The sequence below is a fragment of the Chenopodium album genome, chromosome 8 (genome assembly GCF_948465745.1).
Source record: "Chenopodium album chromosome 8, dcCheAlbu1.1, whole genome shotgun sequence".
Taxonomy (NCBI): Eukaryota; Viridiplantae; Streptophyta; class Magnoliopsida; order Caryophyllales; family Amaranthaceae; genus Chenopodium; species Chenopodium album.
The window spans coordinates 64,840,361-64,858,377 of record NC_137841.1 but is presented as its reverse complement, the minus strand read 5'-3'; the positions used below and the strand labels follow the sequence as shown (position 1 = coordinate 64,858,377).

Here is an 18,017-nt window from a genome sequence, read left to right as displayed (position 1 = left end):
TTCCGGAAACTTACAAAAAGGATAATGGATATCTACATAATATTTTCATAACAGTTTGTATATACTCCGTAGTTATAATTTTGGTCCAATCCGAAAATGACCCAAATAATCTGAGTTTCAGCCCGAAATAGTGGGTTTAGGGGAAAATTTAGGCCCAATATGGGTCAGCTTTTATTACGAGCCCGGTCCGGCACATGATGATGGTCTACCTCATTGTCCTCATTTGTTGCTATCAATTGTTCAAAATTCATACCAAAAATTCATTTCCAGGAAAAACAAAATTTAGTTGAATTCCTCGAATTTGTTATTTAGAAGGCATGGAACAGAGTTCTTCCTCCTCATCTCATCATCAAAACAACTGGATTGAGTATGTTCTTCTGTAATTCTCAACTATTGCACCTTTTTTCGTTAATGGGTATTTTTAATTTAGCATTTTTCTTAATTTTGGGTATTACATTTCAGGATTCAAGATGAACTCAAAAAGAAATTAGTAAAAGAAGATGATTTTTCATGGGAAATTCCATCATATTCTGAAGAATTGGACATGGGTGATAAAAGAGAGAGAAAAGAGTTGTTGAAGTATGTTGGAGGGGTTGACATTAGCTTCCTGAAGGAAGATCCTTCTGTTGCTTGTGGGACCCTTGTGGTTTTGGAACTTGACTCGTTGAATGTTGTCTATGATGATTTCTCTGTTGCCGAGCTTCATATCCCCTATGTTCCGGGTTTCCTTGCTTTTAGAGAGGTTTGTGCTCGTGTTCGGTCTTGTATACAACGGGTGTATTGTATTTCGTATCTAATTAAAAGTCACCTATTTGTGAATCTGATTTGTTTTTGTGATTAGAATGACTAAGAGCATTGTATACAATACACCTATTGCACATAGTATGTTTTTTTTTGTTGGTAATTGTTCAGCTTCTAGTGCAAAATTGTTATTTTACTTGTTTGAAACATTTGAGCATTTGTTGGGTGTTATATGAATTTGTTTAATTTGTATTGTAGGCTCCTATTCTTCTGAAGCTTTTGGACAAAATGAAGGAAAATGCTCACCCATTTTATCCTCAGGTACTTTGTGTAATGTAGTGCTTTGACATTGAAAATGATTGTCGATCATAATTATTTGTCTATCCTTCAATTATGTAAGAGTGACTGAAAATATGTTAGGGAGAGATAACATAATCTTGAGAATGAAAATGGTTTAATCTGAAAAGATGTACTAGGATGGGCATATATTTGAAGTCTATAATTGGTTCGCATTGTTATGGAAAATGCATATGAGGGACTCACTATAGTTATTTTGTGGTCGTTCTGTTTACCTGTTTTGTTTATATATTACAAACCGGTGTGGGTACCTTTGGCTATTGTGAACTGGTGATATTCATCACTTTCCATGTTAACTTATATCAAGGACAAGCCTTGTTTTGGTGAATTATGCAAAAGAAATTGAGAAGTATTAATGATTTTTTTAAAAATTTACTTTAAAGGGATACATGGAAGTTTAAGGGCTTCCAGTTAGTAGAATTATGATGGAGATTAGATTAAATTCAACTTTATAAACAAGTGTTTTAGCCAATGAACTGCGTTGTGAACTAGTGATGGCTTCTAAAATCTTCATCACCACTGGCTTGTTTACCTAATTACCTTGTATACAAGTAACAGAATACTTTAGTGTTCTTAATCTAAATTTGATATACTGCAATTCATCTCTCCAATCACATTCCTGCTGATGCTCAATATTCACAACCTACAAGGCTTCAAAGCCTCTCTCTCTCTATGCTTCCTTTTCTTGTCCTAGTTTAACTTTTTTGTCCCCCTCTCATTTAACATTGTGCTGTTTCTATCCAAATAAATTCTGCCTATTTCACTGTATTGACATTATACACTTTGTTGACAGCTACTGATGGTTGATGGCAATGGAATTCTTCATCCCCGAGGCAGGTTATCCTAGATCACTCACCGACTCATGAACATGCATATGCAATTGCAATAATTAAATCAGTCATCTTTTATCTGAATTAATATTACTGTAGAGAAGCATCTGCATATTTTACTGCATCAGTTTGACCATTGTGAATAGGATCATGGTAATTTGTAAATAGGTCAGAGCCTCATAAACATTGTTGAAACTAGCATTGCTGGTTCTTGTCATGTTTCTGACCATTCCTATATTTTACTTGAACCTAAAAGCTCATCGATTAATTCCTTTTGGTCCTTGATACACTAATTGTCATGTTTGTTATAGCCTACAAGTACATATTATATTGCTTGAATTTGTTGTGACTAATATGCATGGTACTTGTACTCGAGGATGTCCAGTCTCTAGATTTTGTTATTATTGATACGATAGTTTATTAAACCTATGTTTATTTTTCTTACCTGGCTTTGGAAGTTATATGTGGTCAGGAAAGATTATAAAACTTAAATAGGCTATTGGGTTCTGAATTGCTTTTTCCTCCACCCACAGTCCCACAGTTATCATGAGAGAACCACGCCTGGCTTTAATTATTACCTTATGGTTATAATAACAAGTTCTGGTTGTCAATGATGAATAGTTGGGTGTTGTTTTTATTCTCTGAATCAATTGAATCAGGTTCTAGAGTATGCATCAATTACTCCACTGTTTTTATCCTTTTGAATGTTTTTAGTAACAAACTAACAATATAAGAAGATATTTTAAGTTTTTTTTGAGAAGTGTTAAATGAAGTTCTTTTCTACAAGATGGAACTTTAGACGAAAGTGGCACTTGAAAGGAAAGAGTTAAATAACCAGTATATTTGAAATGGAAAAAAAAACCCTTTATTCTATTTAAGAACGTTAAAAAAAAAAAAAACAATTTGGAAGGCATGGAGCAGAGATATACTTACTTGCACACCAAGTAGGAAAAGAAAGATCTATGTTGGTGGAAATTATGATAAAATGTCCAGCTTAAAGATTTCCTGTTATACAGGGTTTAACCCAAGCACACAGCTCTGGTTATTGCAAATACTTTATCTTAAATAATTTCTCTAATTAATGAACCAACTGTAGGAACTGTTAGTCTCAATTGAAAAATTGTAATAATACCTTAATTAAGACAATTCTTCTAGATGAAAGCCCTCAAGTATTACAAGATTTTCTTTATAAAAACATTATACTATAAGAGATGCATACTATCTCTGTCTTATTTGTCCTGTGTATGATCATTAAGGGATTATGTTTGAAAACTTTTTGTGGCTGCCTCTCCTTCTGGAGTATGTTTGATTCTGGTGGCCTGCAGGGATAGAGGTTAAAATGAGAATATGATATTTTTTTGTGAAGGGCTTGGAGCTTGGTGACTTTTGGTCAACTTTTAGACTTGATTCCAATTAGCAAACATCTATGTGATTCTACTTTAGTTGAATACTGTTTGGCCCGGGTCACCCACCTTGACAAGTCGCATGCACACTTCACTCCACTCCACATTAGTATGATATTGTCCGCTTTGGGCCTAGCCGGCTAGCCCACTCGGATTTGTTTTTGGCACCTTCCCAAAAGGCCTCATACTAATGGAGTGTGCACTCACTTATAAGGAGCTCTTCACCTCCTTACTCCTTCCATGTGGGACTTGGGATGAACAACCCTAACAAACCTCCCCTCAGACCAAGGACCACATAACTCATGGTCTCTCCTCCAACGAAACTATCTTGCACCGCTGCTATCACCATGGGACACGTTGATTGAGCCACAATATCAGAAAGACAAGGCACGTCTTACACATAGTGCCCGTATCTATCCTGCCGAATTATCGGCTTAGATACCAAGTTGTAGGGATGAGAAAGGGGTCACTACGACACTCACTATGTCACACATAAGACAATCAACCCAAATTCAATCCAATCAAACCAAATTCTCACACAACCAAGATTACAAAACCAAGACAACAATACGGCACTAATAAAGCAATAATTACACTTACAATAATAGGAAGAAACAATAATCATCAACACACAAAGATTATACATGGAAAACCCCTTTGATGTGAAGGATAAAAACCACGGGACAATTTAAGGAGTCACCCTTTTCTCTTCCTTATTATGATAAAATTGAGAGCATAAAGAACCCAATTCAGTTCACAATAATTATAACCAACCAAAGAATATAAAACAATAAGAGATTAACCAAAAAAAGAGCAAAAGTGAGTAATATCACCAAACCGCAGGTTTATGTCCAACAGCAATTCCGGTTCCAGACGACCCAAAGCTTCAAACAACGATCCAACCGTTCAAATAGAGGTCCTATGTGTAATCTTTCAAAATTTCAGCACGATCCAACGGTTGAATTTCCGGCAACGGGCATTTATGGAAGTTGTCCCTGAAAAATCTAACCTGAAGCACTTTCTTTGAAATCCCTGCCTTTCCTTTTATTTTTCTAGTTTTTCTTGTGTGTTACTTGCTATGCCGTGACTCTTTTTGTTGACTTTTGAATACCAAGTATACACCCTTACAAAGCTTCCAAGAGAAGCCACCAATTAAAGTCAAACTTGGACTAAACACATGAGACTAAGTTTTTGGCTTCTCCTAAAACAAACTAGCACAAATTTAGAAAACTTATGCTCAAAAGTGGGCTGGATACCACTTGTTGGGCTGGGTCACCCACTTTCACGGGTCACACGCACAACTCCACACCATATTAGTATGATATTGTTCGCTTTAGGCCTAACCCGCACGAATTTGTTTTTGGGCATCTTCTAAAAAAGCCTTGTACTAATAGAGTGAGCACTCACTTATAAGGAGCTCTTCACCTTCTTACTTCTTCCATGCGGGACTTTGGATGAACAACCCCAACAAACCTCCCTTCACATTTGAGGGAATCGTCCCACATAACGCCCATATTTTCCTAATTGAACCATGGGCGCTGATACCACTTGTTGAGTCTGGTTCACACACCTTAACAGGTCGCACACACAACTCCACACCACATTAGTATGATATTGTCCGCTTTGGCCTAATTCTCACGTATTTGTTTTTGGGCACCTTCCCAAAAGGCCTCATACTAGTTGGAACGTGTAATCACTTATAAGGAAGTCATTCTTTCCTTGTTTCTTCCATGTCGGACTTGGGATGAACAACCCTAACAAACCTCCCCTCGGACCAAGTACCACTTAACTCATGACCTCCCCTTCCAGCGAAACTATCTTGGGCTATCACCAGAGGACACGCCACCTTAGCCACAATGTCAGGACTTTCGGCACAAGGCACCTTAATCGTGAGGTCACACATTTGAAGGAACGTCCCACACACATAACACCACCCGTATGGTCCCAGTGAACCGTGATACCACTTGTTTGACTCATTGGGAAATAGTGAAGTGGATCTTCAAATACTTGCGGGCTATGTTACATTGATACGGTTACGGGTATCCGATATTGGTACGGATCCAAGTGTCCGATACATTAATTTCAAAAATTTAGGACATGTATCGTCTTTACTTTGGACTCGGGTACGGATACGGGCATACGACAATAAATTTTTCAGAAAAAAATGGATAATTAATATGCTCGTATTAATAATTCAAACAAAATTAAAAATCTTTTACCATGTGTAGACTGTAGAGTAGTACGGAGTAGCTAGTAGTAATAATATAGTATGTGAGCACTGAGTAGTAATGAAAAGACTGTAAAATAAAATAAAAAGTGGGAAAAGGGGTGGGTTACGTGGGATAGATTGTGAGAAACAATTTGTATGGTCACAGAAGTGCTGGTTAGGTCAAGAGGTCAAAGTTAAAATAATACAGATTTATCCAACCCACTCCTTTTATATAAATAAAAAACTTTTTATATGGCATGGAAGTAGCCAGTTAACCTCGCCGAAAAAGTATACAGGAGCTTAAATTATGGGTTTTTTCTACAGATCTTTGCCATGAAAATCATTTTCAAGACGACAATGTCGTACCCGAGAGCCAAGTGGCGTGTCTGGAACGGATTTCATACCCGGAACCGTGTCGGGTCGTATCGACTCGGATATGACGACAAAATTGCCGTGTCCGAGTAACATAGCTTGCGGGGCATTTCCAAATTGAGTTTGTGTTATGGAAGTGGCAAACCTTTACTTGGAGGCTATTCAGATGTATGTTGACATGGTAGGTGATCTCGATAACAGAAAATCTACCTCAGGTTTTATGTTTACATTTTCAGGGGAAGCCATTTCATGGCAATCCAAGCTACAAAAATGTAGAGCATTGTCCCGAGGTAGAGTACATTGTAGCTGCTGGCAAAGAGATGCTATGGTTTAAAAGGTTCCTTTAAGAGCCTGGGTTTGAAGCAAGGAGAATATGTAATGCTTTGTGATAGTCAAAGTGCTATGGATTTGAGTAAAAATGCAATGTACTATGCTTGTACCAAGCATATTGATGTTGAATATCATTGGTTACGAGATGTGATTGAAGAGAGGCATTTGAATTTGAAGAAAGTCCACACCGACAAGAATGCTGCAGATATGTTAACTAAAGTGGTTCTCGAGAGCAAGCTTGATGTTTGTAGCAAGTTTGTGGGAATGAGCTTCAAGTGATTATTGAAGCATGTTGGTCTTCCTCGTGTTGGGCTGGAGAGGAAGATTTGTTAGGGTCCAGCCCACTTTTGAGCATAAGTTTTGTAAACTTGTGATAGTTTGTTTTGGGAGAAGCTCAAAACTTAGTCTCATGTGTTTAGTTCATGTTGTTCTTTAATTGGTGGCTTCTCTTGGAATTTGCAAGGATGTATACTTGGTATCTAAAAGTCATCAAAAAGAGTCGTGGGCGTGGCATAGCAAGTAACACACACACAAAAAAAAAAAAAAAAAAAAAAAAAAACAGAAAAAGAAAAGGATAGGCAAGGGTTTCAAAGAAAGTGCTTCAGTTTTGGTTTTTCAAGGACAACTTCCAGAAATGCTGGACATTCAATCGTTAGATCGTGCTGGAATTTTGACTGAGGACACATAGGGCCTCTATTTGAACGGTTGGATCGTTGTTTGAAGCTTTGGTTCGTCCGAAATTGCTGTTGGACAGATACTTGTGTTTTGGTGATATTATTCACTTTTTTGCTCTTCTTCTTGTTAATCTCTTATTGTATGATGTTCTTTGGTGGGTTGTAATTGTTGTGAACTGAATTAGGTTCATTTTGCCCTCAATTTTATCATTATAAGAGAAGAAGAAAGGGTGGACTCCTTAAACCGTGCCGCGGTTTTTATCTTTCACATTAAAGGGGTTTTCCACGTATAATCTTTGTGTGTTAATGATTATTGTTTCTTTCTATTGTTGTTGGTGTATTTGTTGCTTTGCTACTGCCTATTGCTGTTTTGGTTGTGTAATCTTAGTTGTGTGAGAATTTGGTTTGATTGAATTGAATTTGGGTTGATTGTCTTGTGTGTGACATAGTGGGTGTCTTATTGACCCCTTTCCGATCCCTACAAATACTTCAAACATATTGTTCTTATTTACTTAATGTTGCATTACATATATATAAAAGACTATGACCTATGAAAGGAGGCTTAGGGTCTTAGCTGCTCATATTGTGTGAAATTCAGAGCCAAGATTTTTTATGAGACTTTGACGAATAAGTCATAATAGTGGCTCAACTTTCTCAAATCTTCAGATGCGGATTTTCAAGAATTCTTATATACTGAGCAGTGGCACTCTGGACTCTGGCTTTTTATTTATTATCAATGAACTGAGAGAGTCGGTTTTTTTATTTCTTTTTTTCTTTTTGGTGACAGGATGATTCCTTCCATCCTTTCAAAAAAAAAAAAAAAAAGAAGCTATAAGTATGATTGGCTGTGTTCTTGTGTGATAACATGCGGCATTCCCTTATTTTGAAATGATGTAGAATATGCTAGTGAAAAATGCATTTTATGCATTTGGATGTAGCTTTGCTGCTGAAGGCAAGATATTTATTCTGAAATGTTACTTTATAGGTTTTGGATTGGCTTGTCACCTTGGAGTTATGGCTGATCTTCCAACAATCGGAATAGGAAAAAATGTGAGTTCTGTCTGTATATGGCTGCATGAATCCATTTTTGATTTTTTTTGTTAAAGGCTTTAGTACTTACATATGCTCATTCTGGTAACTCTAATTTTCTGTTAGAGATTTTAACACTTTCTGGTTTTAACTATCCCAAAAAAAGTGTTCCACTTTATGGCCTTATGTTTGATACTTCGTATGTTCTTATGCCAGATTTGTGTAAAAGCTTTTCTTTCAAAGGTTTACCATGACAGATAGTGATTTTTTAGGGAATTCGTCATATACCTGCTTATCATATGTGAATACTTTATCTTAGATTTGTTAATTGTAGCAATAATCCATCTTTTGTCATGGATGATTCCATGCATTGCTGCATATGTGTTTTTAGGAGTTGGCAATCTTGTGATTTAAATAAAAGATGCTCACTTTGTTTAATCTTAAATGCAGTTACATCATGTTGAGGGTTTAAAGCATTCAGAAGTCAGAGACCTTTTTAAGACCGGTGATTATAATGAATCAGTTTATTTGAATGGAAACTCTGGACAGACATTGGGTGTGGTAAGCAAGCAACATACACCAAAGGTTACATCTTTTCAGTTAGTTGTAAAAGCTCATTTTATAAAATTCTTTTTTTTTTAAAAAAACAAAAATATTTTTTTAAACATTTTAAAAAAAAATATATAGGGCAAGTTTTGATGGATGTGGAGGGAGTAATTTGATCGATTGTCTCCTTTAGCTCCACATTTGATTAGAAATCACAATGTCTTGCTTTCATGCTTCCAAAATTTGATGTTGATGTCACCGGAATTTTGTGATTTGTGCTCTTTTATATCTCTAGATATGTCATTTGTTGAAGCTGCATTGATCTAAGGGGCTGGTCAGGTGTGAGCTTTACTCAAAATTTCTGTATAGGGAATGTAGATGAGTAGGGTAAGTGGCAATCAGGTCATGCCATCTCTTGCCAGTTTACTAGCTGTGCTGAGGTAGGAAAATGATTAAATTTGAAGTATAAAAGCTTCATATCTTGTAACTTTTCGGAAAATTGAGTTGTTCGAGATCAACTGTTCAACACCTGTTTCTTATTGATCCCTTGGCTTAAATGTAGTTCCAGGTTGACATGTCTTAAAATTTAGGTCTTGACTATTTGTTGCAGGCTATGAGATCCACTTTGGGTGCTTTGAAGCCAATATATATTTCAATTGGTCATCGTATTTCACTTACTACGGCCATGAAGGTTGTAAAATTGACTTGCAAGTACCGTGTGCCGGAGCCAATCAGGCAGGTAATTCTTGCTTATTCCTTGCTCACAGTCACATGTATGGGCTGTGTCATTCACAAATTAAGTACTTCACACTTTCACAGTTCACACTTTCACTGAGTGCTAAATAGGTGATAAGGACTTTAAGAAGTAGGTTGATGGGTTTCTTGCATAGTTGCATCTACTTATATTCATGTGTTTGCAGTTTGTTATTTGTCACTGCTGTTTTCTACTTTTACCGTTTACTAGAACCCTTAACTGCTTTTGATTTGGAATTTCAATATTATAGCCTTCATTATGTAACTGACTAAAGATCAATGAGAAAAAAGAAGTTACATCTCTCCTTATTCCACAGGCTGATTTAAGGTCAAGAGATTATCTGCGCAATCAAGCCTCATTGACAAAGACCCCATGTGATAACCCTAGTGAGGGCTACATAACGATGGAAACTATTGAAGAAAGACCCTGATTTCTCGAAGGTATGTCAGAAAATGGACCAAGCTCAGGCAGGTTATGATCGAGCAGTCCAAACAAATCGATCGACTTGAAAGTGTGGTTGACGAGTTAATGCAAGAAAGAGAAATGCTGTGTGAGTAGTTGAATTGTGCACAAGGGCAAGGTGAGGAAGCACTTGAGAAGTGTGCTGTCCTAATGTGGACGTCGGTGGTTTTGGTGCGGTGAAGATCAAACCTACCAAACTAGTGACTATAGTGGCGTTAAAGACGCAAAAGAGAAGAGATAACTTCCTCTTTGACGTGGAGCAGTACATTTGAATGTGTCGATTGAGTGACGATCTAAAAGTGAATATTGCATTCATCCACCTATCAGACGATGCCTAGTTCTGGTGGCTCACTAAGCATGCCGACATCAAAGCAGGAAATATAAAGATTAACACGGGCACTGGGCAGAGTTAAAAAGGGAACTCAAAGAACGTTTCTGCCTCATGAACTCATATTTTGCTCTCTAATAAGGTGAATTGGATCTAGATCAACTCCACAAAGTCTCTAACAAGGTGAGTTTTATATGTAATGTCCAAAGGAAAATTAACGTGATTACGTGAATAATCAAAACTTTGTACTCCGTATAATTTTGCTTAAAACTTGTGTCATTTTGTTTAAAATTTGTGTTCTTTTAATTTGTCATTTTTTATCGTTTTTATTTTTTGTTTAAATTTTTTTTTACCCTCTCTTTTTTGTTTTCTTCTTCCAGTCTATCTATTCTTTACAGTTTTATTTTAAACTTCAACATAATCATTAGTTAAAAATTCAACTTCCTACATTTTAAAATGAGGTACTAAATGCAGGTACAAAATTACCTAAATGCAGGACAAATTAAAATTTACGAAGAAATTGATTTCCAATCTTACCCTTTGTTAAAATAACCTCTTTTAAAGACTCTAAAGTCCAAGAGTTCCAACTTCCAACCCAGAAATTATATACGGAGTATATGTAGTGTATAATCATCCCTTTCACCCCTTGTACACAAATTTCAACTTCTTTAACCTTTTGATTTTTTTTCCTGTCACTTTCGTCATACGAAGTATATAATACTTGTAAGATTGATGGAAAAGTTTCTCTAAAAAATTTCCATTACCAACATTTAGCAATTGGTTGTAATGTTCGGGCTTTAAAACCAACTGCCGGATAACGTTTCCGGGGCTGAAAGCTGTGTACCGGATGATGTTCTCGGGGCTCTAAACTACCTATCGAATTATTTTTACGGGACTCTAAACCACCTACGGGATGATGTTTCCGGGCGTCAAGACAAATTCCCTTATCAAATCTACAGTGAATTATAACTTAAAGAGGGCGTTTGGCAAGTGGGAATTGAGGGTGGGATTGGGAATATTAATCCCAACCTACGGTGATTCCCATGTTTTGTTCATGGGAATGGGAAAATAAAGGGGAAGGGGAATGGGAATAAAATGTTTCTATTCCCATCATTCTATTACCTAGGGGGAGTAGGTAATAGGGATGGGAATTGGAAACAAGTAATGAATTGACTAAAATGCCATTAATGAAATAGAATGGAATAATTTTTACAAGGGTGTTTTCGTAATTGTAAAATGTTATTTCCCATCTATTCCCATCTCTTTCCAAACAAGACTTTGGACATATGATATGAATTCTCACCTTCTAACTCCTATTCCCATTCCCATCCTATAATCCCCAAATTCCCATTCCCACTTGCCAAACGCCCCGTAAAGACATTTTTTTTTTTTCCCCACAAACTAGACATATATATGAAAAGTAAACTACCTTATTATGAAATACAAGTATATAACAACAATTTGTGAAGTCAACTTAAGAATCTACAGTAGACATTAAGGCCCCGTTTGGTTTAATGTAAAACATTTTCAATGGAAAATTAGTTTTCATGGAAAACATATTTTCAAGGAAAAACACAATTGCAATGAGAGGGAAGTTAAAAAAGAGGTAAGGAGGAGAGAGGAAAATGTGGCTTCTCTTGTTTTTAGAAGGAAAATGATTTCCATCATTAAAGATGGAATTTTCCACCCTTGAAAAATAGTTTTCCACTCCTTGACAAACCAAACAAAGGAAAATGGGAAAAAATGAAAAATTCATTTTCCAGGAAAACCTTTTACATCAAACCAAACAGGGCCTAAGAGAAGGGGGGAAGGAGTATCTACGGTATTGATTATAATAACCAAAAACGATAGTATTGATTTAGAAGAGGTTATTTTTGTCTTCTTTTAATTTACATAGTACTTGTGATATAAAATATATAAAACCCTAAAATATCTTAATAGTCGTTGAAAATTTATCCTTGCATATTTTACGGATCATAAACTAATAATCCCCTCCATATTCGTTTGCTGAAACTGAATATCTTTGTAGAAACCCAAAGAGAGTGATATTGCCAATGGAGTTGGCAGACCACATCCCCGAGGGCGAAGGCCTAGATCGATTGAGCTCATTTCCAGATGAAATCCTCACTGACATCCTCTCTCGCCTTCCAATCAATTCTGCAGCCACCACCTCTGTCTTATCTCACCGATGGCGCCACCTCTGGACCAGACTCACTTGCTTTAAATTCCGCACTAAACCATTATTATTACCATACCGAGGTCAAGGTCATCATCATATAGCTAAAACACGAAACCTCACCGACTTCCTCAGCAACATCCTGCTGCAACTGACTTCCCCAAAACTTGACGTATTCGAAGTTGAGGTTGCATGGACATTCGAGTGGTTTGTATGTGACCATGCATTAGAATCACTCATTCATGATATTTGCTGTCGCAATGTACAGCAATTCATTTTCAGTAACCTAGATTATGGTATAGTCTTTCCGTTACCAGATTGTTTGCTTAATTGTCAATCTTTGGTGGTATTGGATTTGTATGGTCCCTTTGGATATGATTACAGTAAAGCTGTTGATATTCAACTTCCGAATTTGAAGAAGCTTTCGTTAATTCATCTTACTTATCTGCCTCAATGGTTAGAGTCTTTTTATATGTCTTCCCCTTTATTAGAAGATTTAACTCTCATTTCTGCTCTACCCTTTTTGCAGCCTTTAGATACAATACCTTCCGTAAATATATTTTTCCCGAATTTAAAGTCATTGAAGTTAGATTTGTTCCCTTGGAGAGTGTTGGAGGATATTAATCCGGTTTCTATCGATGCACCCCAATTGACAAACCTTGTGATATATGGTTGTGTTTTACCTTATAGATTTCGTAGTATTCCAACTGCATTAGTCAAAGCATGTATTGATTCGGTGAGGCTATGTATGAATGAATATGGATATGGAGTCTATTGTAAAAATGATTTGAATCATCACCAGTTCTCCGAGATTTTTAAAGGAATTTCTAATACTAGCGACCTTGAGCTATTGGTGGTGAAGAGTTCAATTACTATATTCACTTGTTTGAATGTGAATCAGCCCATGTTTTTTAATATAGTCCGTCTTAAAGTGACCTTGTATCTGTTTGGTCTTGATGGTTGCGAGGATCTGTTGGCTTCACTTCAATGCTTCCCCAATTTAGAACATCTTTGGGTGACCCACAATAAACATAATATTTTTGAGCTTAGAATGGAGCAGAGAAATTGGCGTGCACCAAATATTGTACCAAGCTGTTTAATAAGTAAGCTCAAGACGATTAAGATAACGGGAGTGGAAGAGAATGATGGTGGGTTGGAGTTGCTAAGGTACATTCTAGCTAATGCAAAAGTTTTGAAAGAGCTGTACTTAAAAGATTGTGTCAAAGAATATTCTGAAGAAGCAGAACTTAAGTTTGGTAGGTACTTGTATAAGCTTCCTAAGAGCTCATTGACTTGTGAGGTTGTGTTTTCGGGTAATTGTGTTACATTATCAAGTAATGTTTCGGAAAACAGAAAGCTTAATGTCAAATGGCATAGGTTGCTGGTTGACAATTTATTTTCTTGCTACTCTCCAAAAGCCAACTTTGAAGAAATTTAAAATAGAGGGTACTGACTGATATGTGCCTAAGTGCTAACTTATCTACAATGTGCTTCCTATTTAAAGGATGGAGGTGAGAATGAGACGCGTTCTCTAAGATGAGCATTGGGGCTGGTGTGTATTGGACTATTCAATTCCCTCCAGATGTACTAGTTTTATGCTTTTGATATGTATTCATATCCAACCTGTTATTGATAAAATAATTTCATGAATGATTTATTTTCTCCTTTTTGCTGTTGTGTATCATTAATTTATGTTAAATTCTAGTGATAAATTGTCAAAACTATCAGGCACAAAGCATATTAATTTTGGTGAAAATGAACATAGGTTTGGTCATTTAATTGAACTGGGTATTTAAATAGATGTTTGAGAGGATTTATTTATTTTGTCTAAACCTGTCAATCAAGAGTGTAGAATGAAGTTTCTCATGATTTACATCCTTTAAAAGGCTAATTTATGCTAGCATCTTGCTCAAAGTATATATGATCAACAAACAGGACAAAACAATAATCTGATTCAGTGGTTCAGGCTCAGTTAAAACTACAAATGCCACTATACAATTGATTGATAAGTGAGTGTTACAAAGTAGTTTTCCATTTCAAATTGTTGGTTTTGATCTCTGAAGGCATAACACTAAGCTAGTGAGATATGTTGTCCGCAAAGATGTGTCTTTCTTGAGCATTTGTTAGCTCATTCCTTACAAATTTTACACTGTCAGTCCTTTTTTACAGTGTGAAATTTGTACAGTTCTTGACACTTTGTGTAGTAGTGTTAAAAGGGTTTCTCCTCTGAGCTTAAAGAACTGTAAGAATTGTGAAAAATCAATAATTGACTGATGATGTGCAAAGCTTGTAAACAGCAATCACAATGCAATGTACGAAACTTGTATGATTCAATAAATCCGTTTCTGTTCAGATTGCATTAGCTGCTGTTCTGCTTACTAAAAACTACCCCTGAATTTTGCAAACTCCTTAATATTGGCTAGTGATAGCTATGTAGTTGGAGTTGATGATCTGTTATTCTTTTCTAAAACGTTTGTGCATCTGTGTTGAAGTTAGTCTTGCATTGTTGGTTGCTTTGCTGCAAGTCATTTCAGCCCCTTTTTCTCTCTTTGTTATTGCTTATTATTTAGGATTTACTCCTGATATTGATTCTTACTAACTTCATTTCTTTAACGGTACATCTATCTATACATCGCCTTATGCTTTGGATTCACATTTGGAATGGTCTTTCAGGCCCTTGAAACCTCCACTTTAATATTTGGTGCTTTTTATGTTCTTAATGAAAATTCACTTGTTATTATGTAGGAGCCAATTATTTTTCGAGTCATTTACTCTTTAAGGGATGTTTCCTTTCTTTTTTTGGACCCTTTCCGCCTTTCAGAACCTCTCTTTTGGTAAAATACTCAAATGTGTATCTGATGTTATTACCCTTACTGTTGTCCCAAGCATGATCTCTGATATTATTCACAAGGCTACTCTTTTGTTGCTCTAGTTATTTATTAGGGTTATGTTGTAAAAAAAATCTGTCAGACAATCTTTACTGTCTTGCTTTGGTTTACTTCCGTTCATTCGTTCAATCCATTTCTTTCTCCTCTAGTTCAAAACATCTGTATTAAAACTTTACTGCTGCTTCTAGTAATGTTGGTTATTGCATCCTTATATATGATACTCTGCTGTGCAACAGAATAATTTCTCTGTTTTGTCAATTACTATTGTATTATTTTGATCTCCTCATTGTTAATATCACATTTGTGACTAGCGAATAATAAGTGTGTATTTTGTGTTGGCGATCATTTTGCATGTCTCCTGATGAGTAAGTATAGGCCAATATCTGATACGGTCCATACCAAGTACTTTTTTTGTGTTTTGTTTATACTGTTATTATTAATTTTATACTTTTTTTTTTATTATTGATTTTATAACTTATAATGTTTTCGTCCCTTGGTATGGACCATACCTGATAGCGGGCCATCACACCTCTCACTTGTTATGTGAAAGTTATTTATGCTTCATTGATAAATTTGACAAAAGTGACACTAAATCTGACAAAAGTGTACTCGATGTACAGTAAATTACAGTAAACACTTACAATTGATAAAAATCAATCAACAAACGCAAACTGATTGATGACCGACACACACACTAACATGCATAATAATTAAATCCTATAGATACTATTCTTTTATTTCAGACTACAAATTTCGATCAGTTTTTAAATCTCATTCGCTAATTTTGCTTACATGGCCATTGAAAAAAATAAATTAAAAACTCTCCTTTATATCTTAGGGATAACTATGGAATTAATTTAGTATATAAAAAACTATAGATATCCGTAGAAAACATTCTTTTTAAGTTAAGGATATATTTTGACAGTGAATATCTTTATGATATCTACGGATTTTCTCTATCAATTTTTATATGAATAATTATAATTATGTTAACCATGGTATAATATATGGAACGTTTATAATTTTATAATTCTTTTTAAACAATAATTTTATAATTCTTTTTAAACAATAATTTTATAAATTTAATCTCGAATAATTCTTGATTATTTTTTCAAGTATTAACACCCATACAATCACCTTTGTTTTTTGACAGGTGCAATACCATCACCTTAGCCCTCAACTTAACCTACTCAATTCTGCAGTATGTCTACTGCTACAGCCTACAAGAGAATGAAGAGCAAGGAAGACAAATTGAGTTCTCTTCCGGATGATATTCTGGCCAATATACTCTCTCGTCTCCAAATCAATTCCGCCGTTGCCACCTCCGTCTTATCCCATCGATGGCGCTACCTTTGGACCGGTGTCACCACTTTCAATGTACATTACGTTTCCAAACCAGCCTCAAATAAATTCTCTACCGTTGTCGTCGACATTGTTCGACAACTGACCTCTCAGACACTACATGTCTTCAAACTCAAGTTAAGTTCTCTGTCCAACTTATGTAACCCTAGTGTTGCAGATTCATGTTTCCGGGAAGTTTGTGGCCGAAACGTGGAGCAGGTCATTATTGAAGAGGATCTCCCTTATTCTAAGGATTGCTTTCCTATTCCTTCGTTTCTGTTTTCTTCCAAGAATCTGGTTGTTTTGATATTAAGAGGTATGATCAAGTTTAATTCATCAGAAAATACAGATATTCAACTTCCGAATTTGAAGAAGATTAGTTTAAACTATATGGTTGACGTCCCTCAACAGTTTTTGGGGAATCTATTTAGGTCTTGTCAATGTTTGATAGATGCAAAATTGATATTCAATCACTATATAACCCAATCCGAACCCCAGATTGTTCTAAATATATCAGCGCCGAATCTGAGGTCGTTGCAAATAAGATTGTTGGAACATATGTACAACCAAAAGCCTAAAATCCTCATCGATGCACCCAAATTGGAGACCCTTAATCTAGTGAGCTTCACATCAGATTATTACTCAATTCAGAATCCGTCGAAATTAGTCAAAGCATCGATTGACATGTACTGGAATCCGAGGCATTTAGATGGACAGGAAATGTTCAAGTTTATTTGGCAATTGTCTAGTGTTAGGGAGCTTTCTCTCCTGCTAGCGCATAAAGAGCATACAAACCTATATCATTGCCTTAACTCTGTAAATCTCGGGACCTTTCCTAATCTAGAACGTCTTGAAACGAATTTAAATTATGGCGGCTGGAAGGATTTGCTACTTTCGATGAGATGTTTTCCTAACTTAAGGCATGTTTCGGTATGCCTAACTAATATGGGTTGTACAAATTCCGTAATGGATCCCAGGAATTGGTGTGTACCAGAGTGTTTAAGTAAGTTGAAGATGTTAGGTATATTTGGACTAGATGCTATTGATGATGAGCTCGTGTTGCTAGAGTACATTCTACGTAATGCACTTGTATTGAAAAAGCTTTATGTAGTGCGTGGTAGATGTATTATTGGTGAAAAAGACGATCGATTAAGGGAAATGTGTAATTTCTGTGAGTCTTTGTTCCGTCTAGCCAAGGCATCTTCAACTTGTGAGATTGTGTTTAGTTTACGTGGGCTCGAAACGTCAAGTGATGATTGGGAAAACGGAATTACCCTTACACCTGAAAGAATCAGACGTTATTTTTGTATACAGTAGTTTTTTTAATGCTTAGAATCACTTGTCAAAAGTGCTCGATGGTGTCAACGACCTTAAACCTTGCTATTTATTATTCATGTTTATATGTTGGTTGGTAGAAACTTGGCAATAAGACCTACTTCAATTACATGCTACTGATTATGGGATATTGTATATATTATACACTTAATAGAATAGTTCTGATCTCCTTCATCAGCTCTCAGCTGTACACATTAAACAGTCATGTGGACTGTACGAAATGAGTGCACAAAGTGTAATAA

The 18,017-nt window shown here is 35.9% G+C and overlaps 3 protein-coding genes across 3 annotated transcripts; all 3 read left to right on the top strand.

Annotated features, from left to right (window-relative positions):
* Nucleotides 1-230: 230 nt before the first annotated feature.
* On the top strand, nt 231-10,393 carry LOC145556262 (uncharacterized). Its single transcript, XM_081617913.1, has 8 exons — nt 231-367; nt 463-742; nt 1,000-1,062; nt 1,892-1,931; nt 7,902-7,966; nt 8,396-8,506; nt 9,102-9,230; nt 9,562-10,393. The coding sequence occupies exons 1-8, from the start codon at nt 318-320 to the stop codon at nt 9,673-9,675; spliced, it is 852 nt and encodes a 283-aa protein (XP_081474039.1). The 5' UTR covers nt 231-317; the 3' UTR covers nt 9,676-10,393.
* Nucleotides 10,394-12,089: 1,696 nt separating this feature from the next.
* LOC145643200 (F-box/FBD/LRR-repeat protein At5g22660-like) lies at nt 12,090-13,649 on the top strand. Its single transcript, XM_081694354.1, has one exon. The coding sequence runs from the start codon at nt 12,090-12,092 to the stop codon at nt 13,647-13,649; it is 1,560 nt and encodes a 519-aa protein (XP_081550480.1).
* A 2,653-nt stretch (nt 13,650-16,302) lies between these two features.
* LOC145643199 (F-box/FBD/LRR-repeat protein At5g22660-like) lies at nt 16,303-17,757 on the top strand. The gene has a single exon (XM_081694353.1). The coding sequence runs from the start codon at nt 16,303-16,305 to the stop codon at nt 17,755-17,757; it is 1,455 nt and encodes a 484-aa protein (XP_081550479.1).
* The last annotated feature ends 260 nt before the right edge of the window (nt 17,758-18,017 follow it).

What these genes read in the sequence shown, in the direction of transcription:
- LOC145556262 (XM_081617913.1), top strand. Translation starts at nt 318, where the DNA reads ATGGAACAGAGTTCTTCCTCCTCATCTCATCATCAAAACAACTGGATT. An exon ending in CATCAAAACAACTGGATTGA is followed by an intron (nt 368 to 462) that starts GTATGTTCTTCT and finishes ATTACATTTCAG; the next exon opens with GATTCAAGATGAACTCAAAA. An exon ending in TGCCGGAGCCAATCAGGCAG is followed by an intron (nt 9,231 to 9,561) that starts GTAATTCTTGCT and finishes CTTATTCCACAG; the next exon opens with GCTGATTTAAGGTCAAGAGA.
- LOC145643200 (XM_081694354.1), top strand. Translation starts at nt 12,090, where the DNA reads ATGGAGTTGGCAGACCACATCCCCGAGGGCGAAGGCCTAGATCGATTG.
- LOC145643199 (XM_081694353.1), top strand. Translation starts at nt 16,303, where the DNA reads ATGTCTACTGCTACAGCCTACAAGAGAATGAAGAGCAAGGAAGACAAA.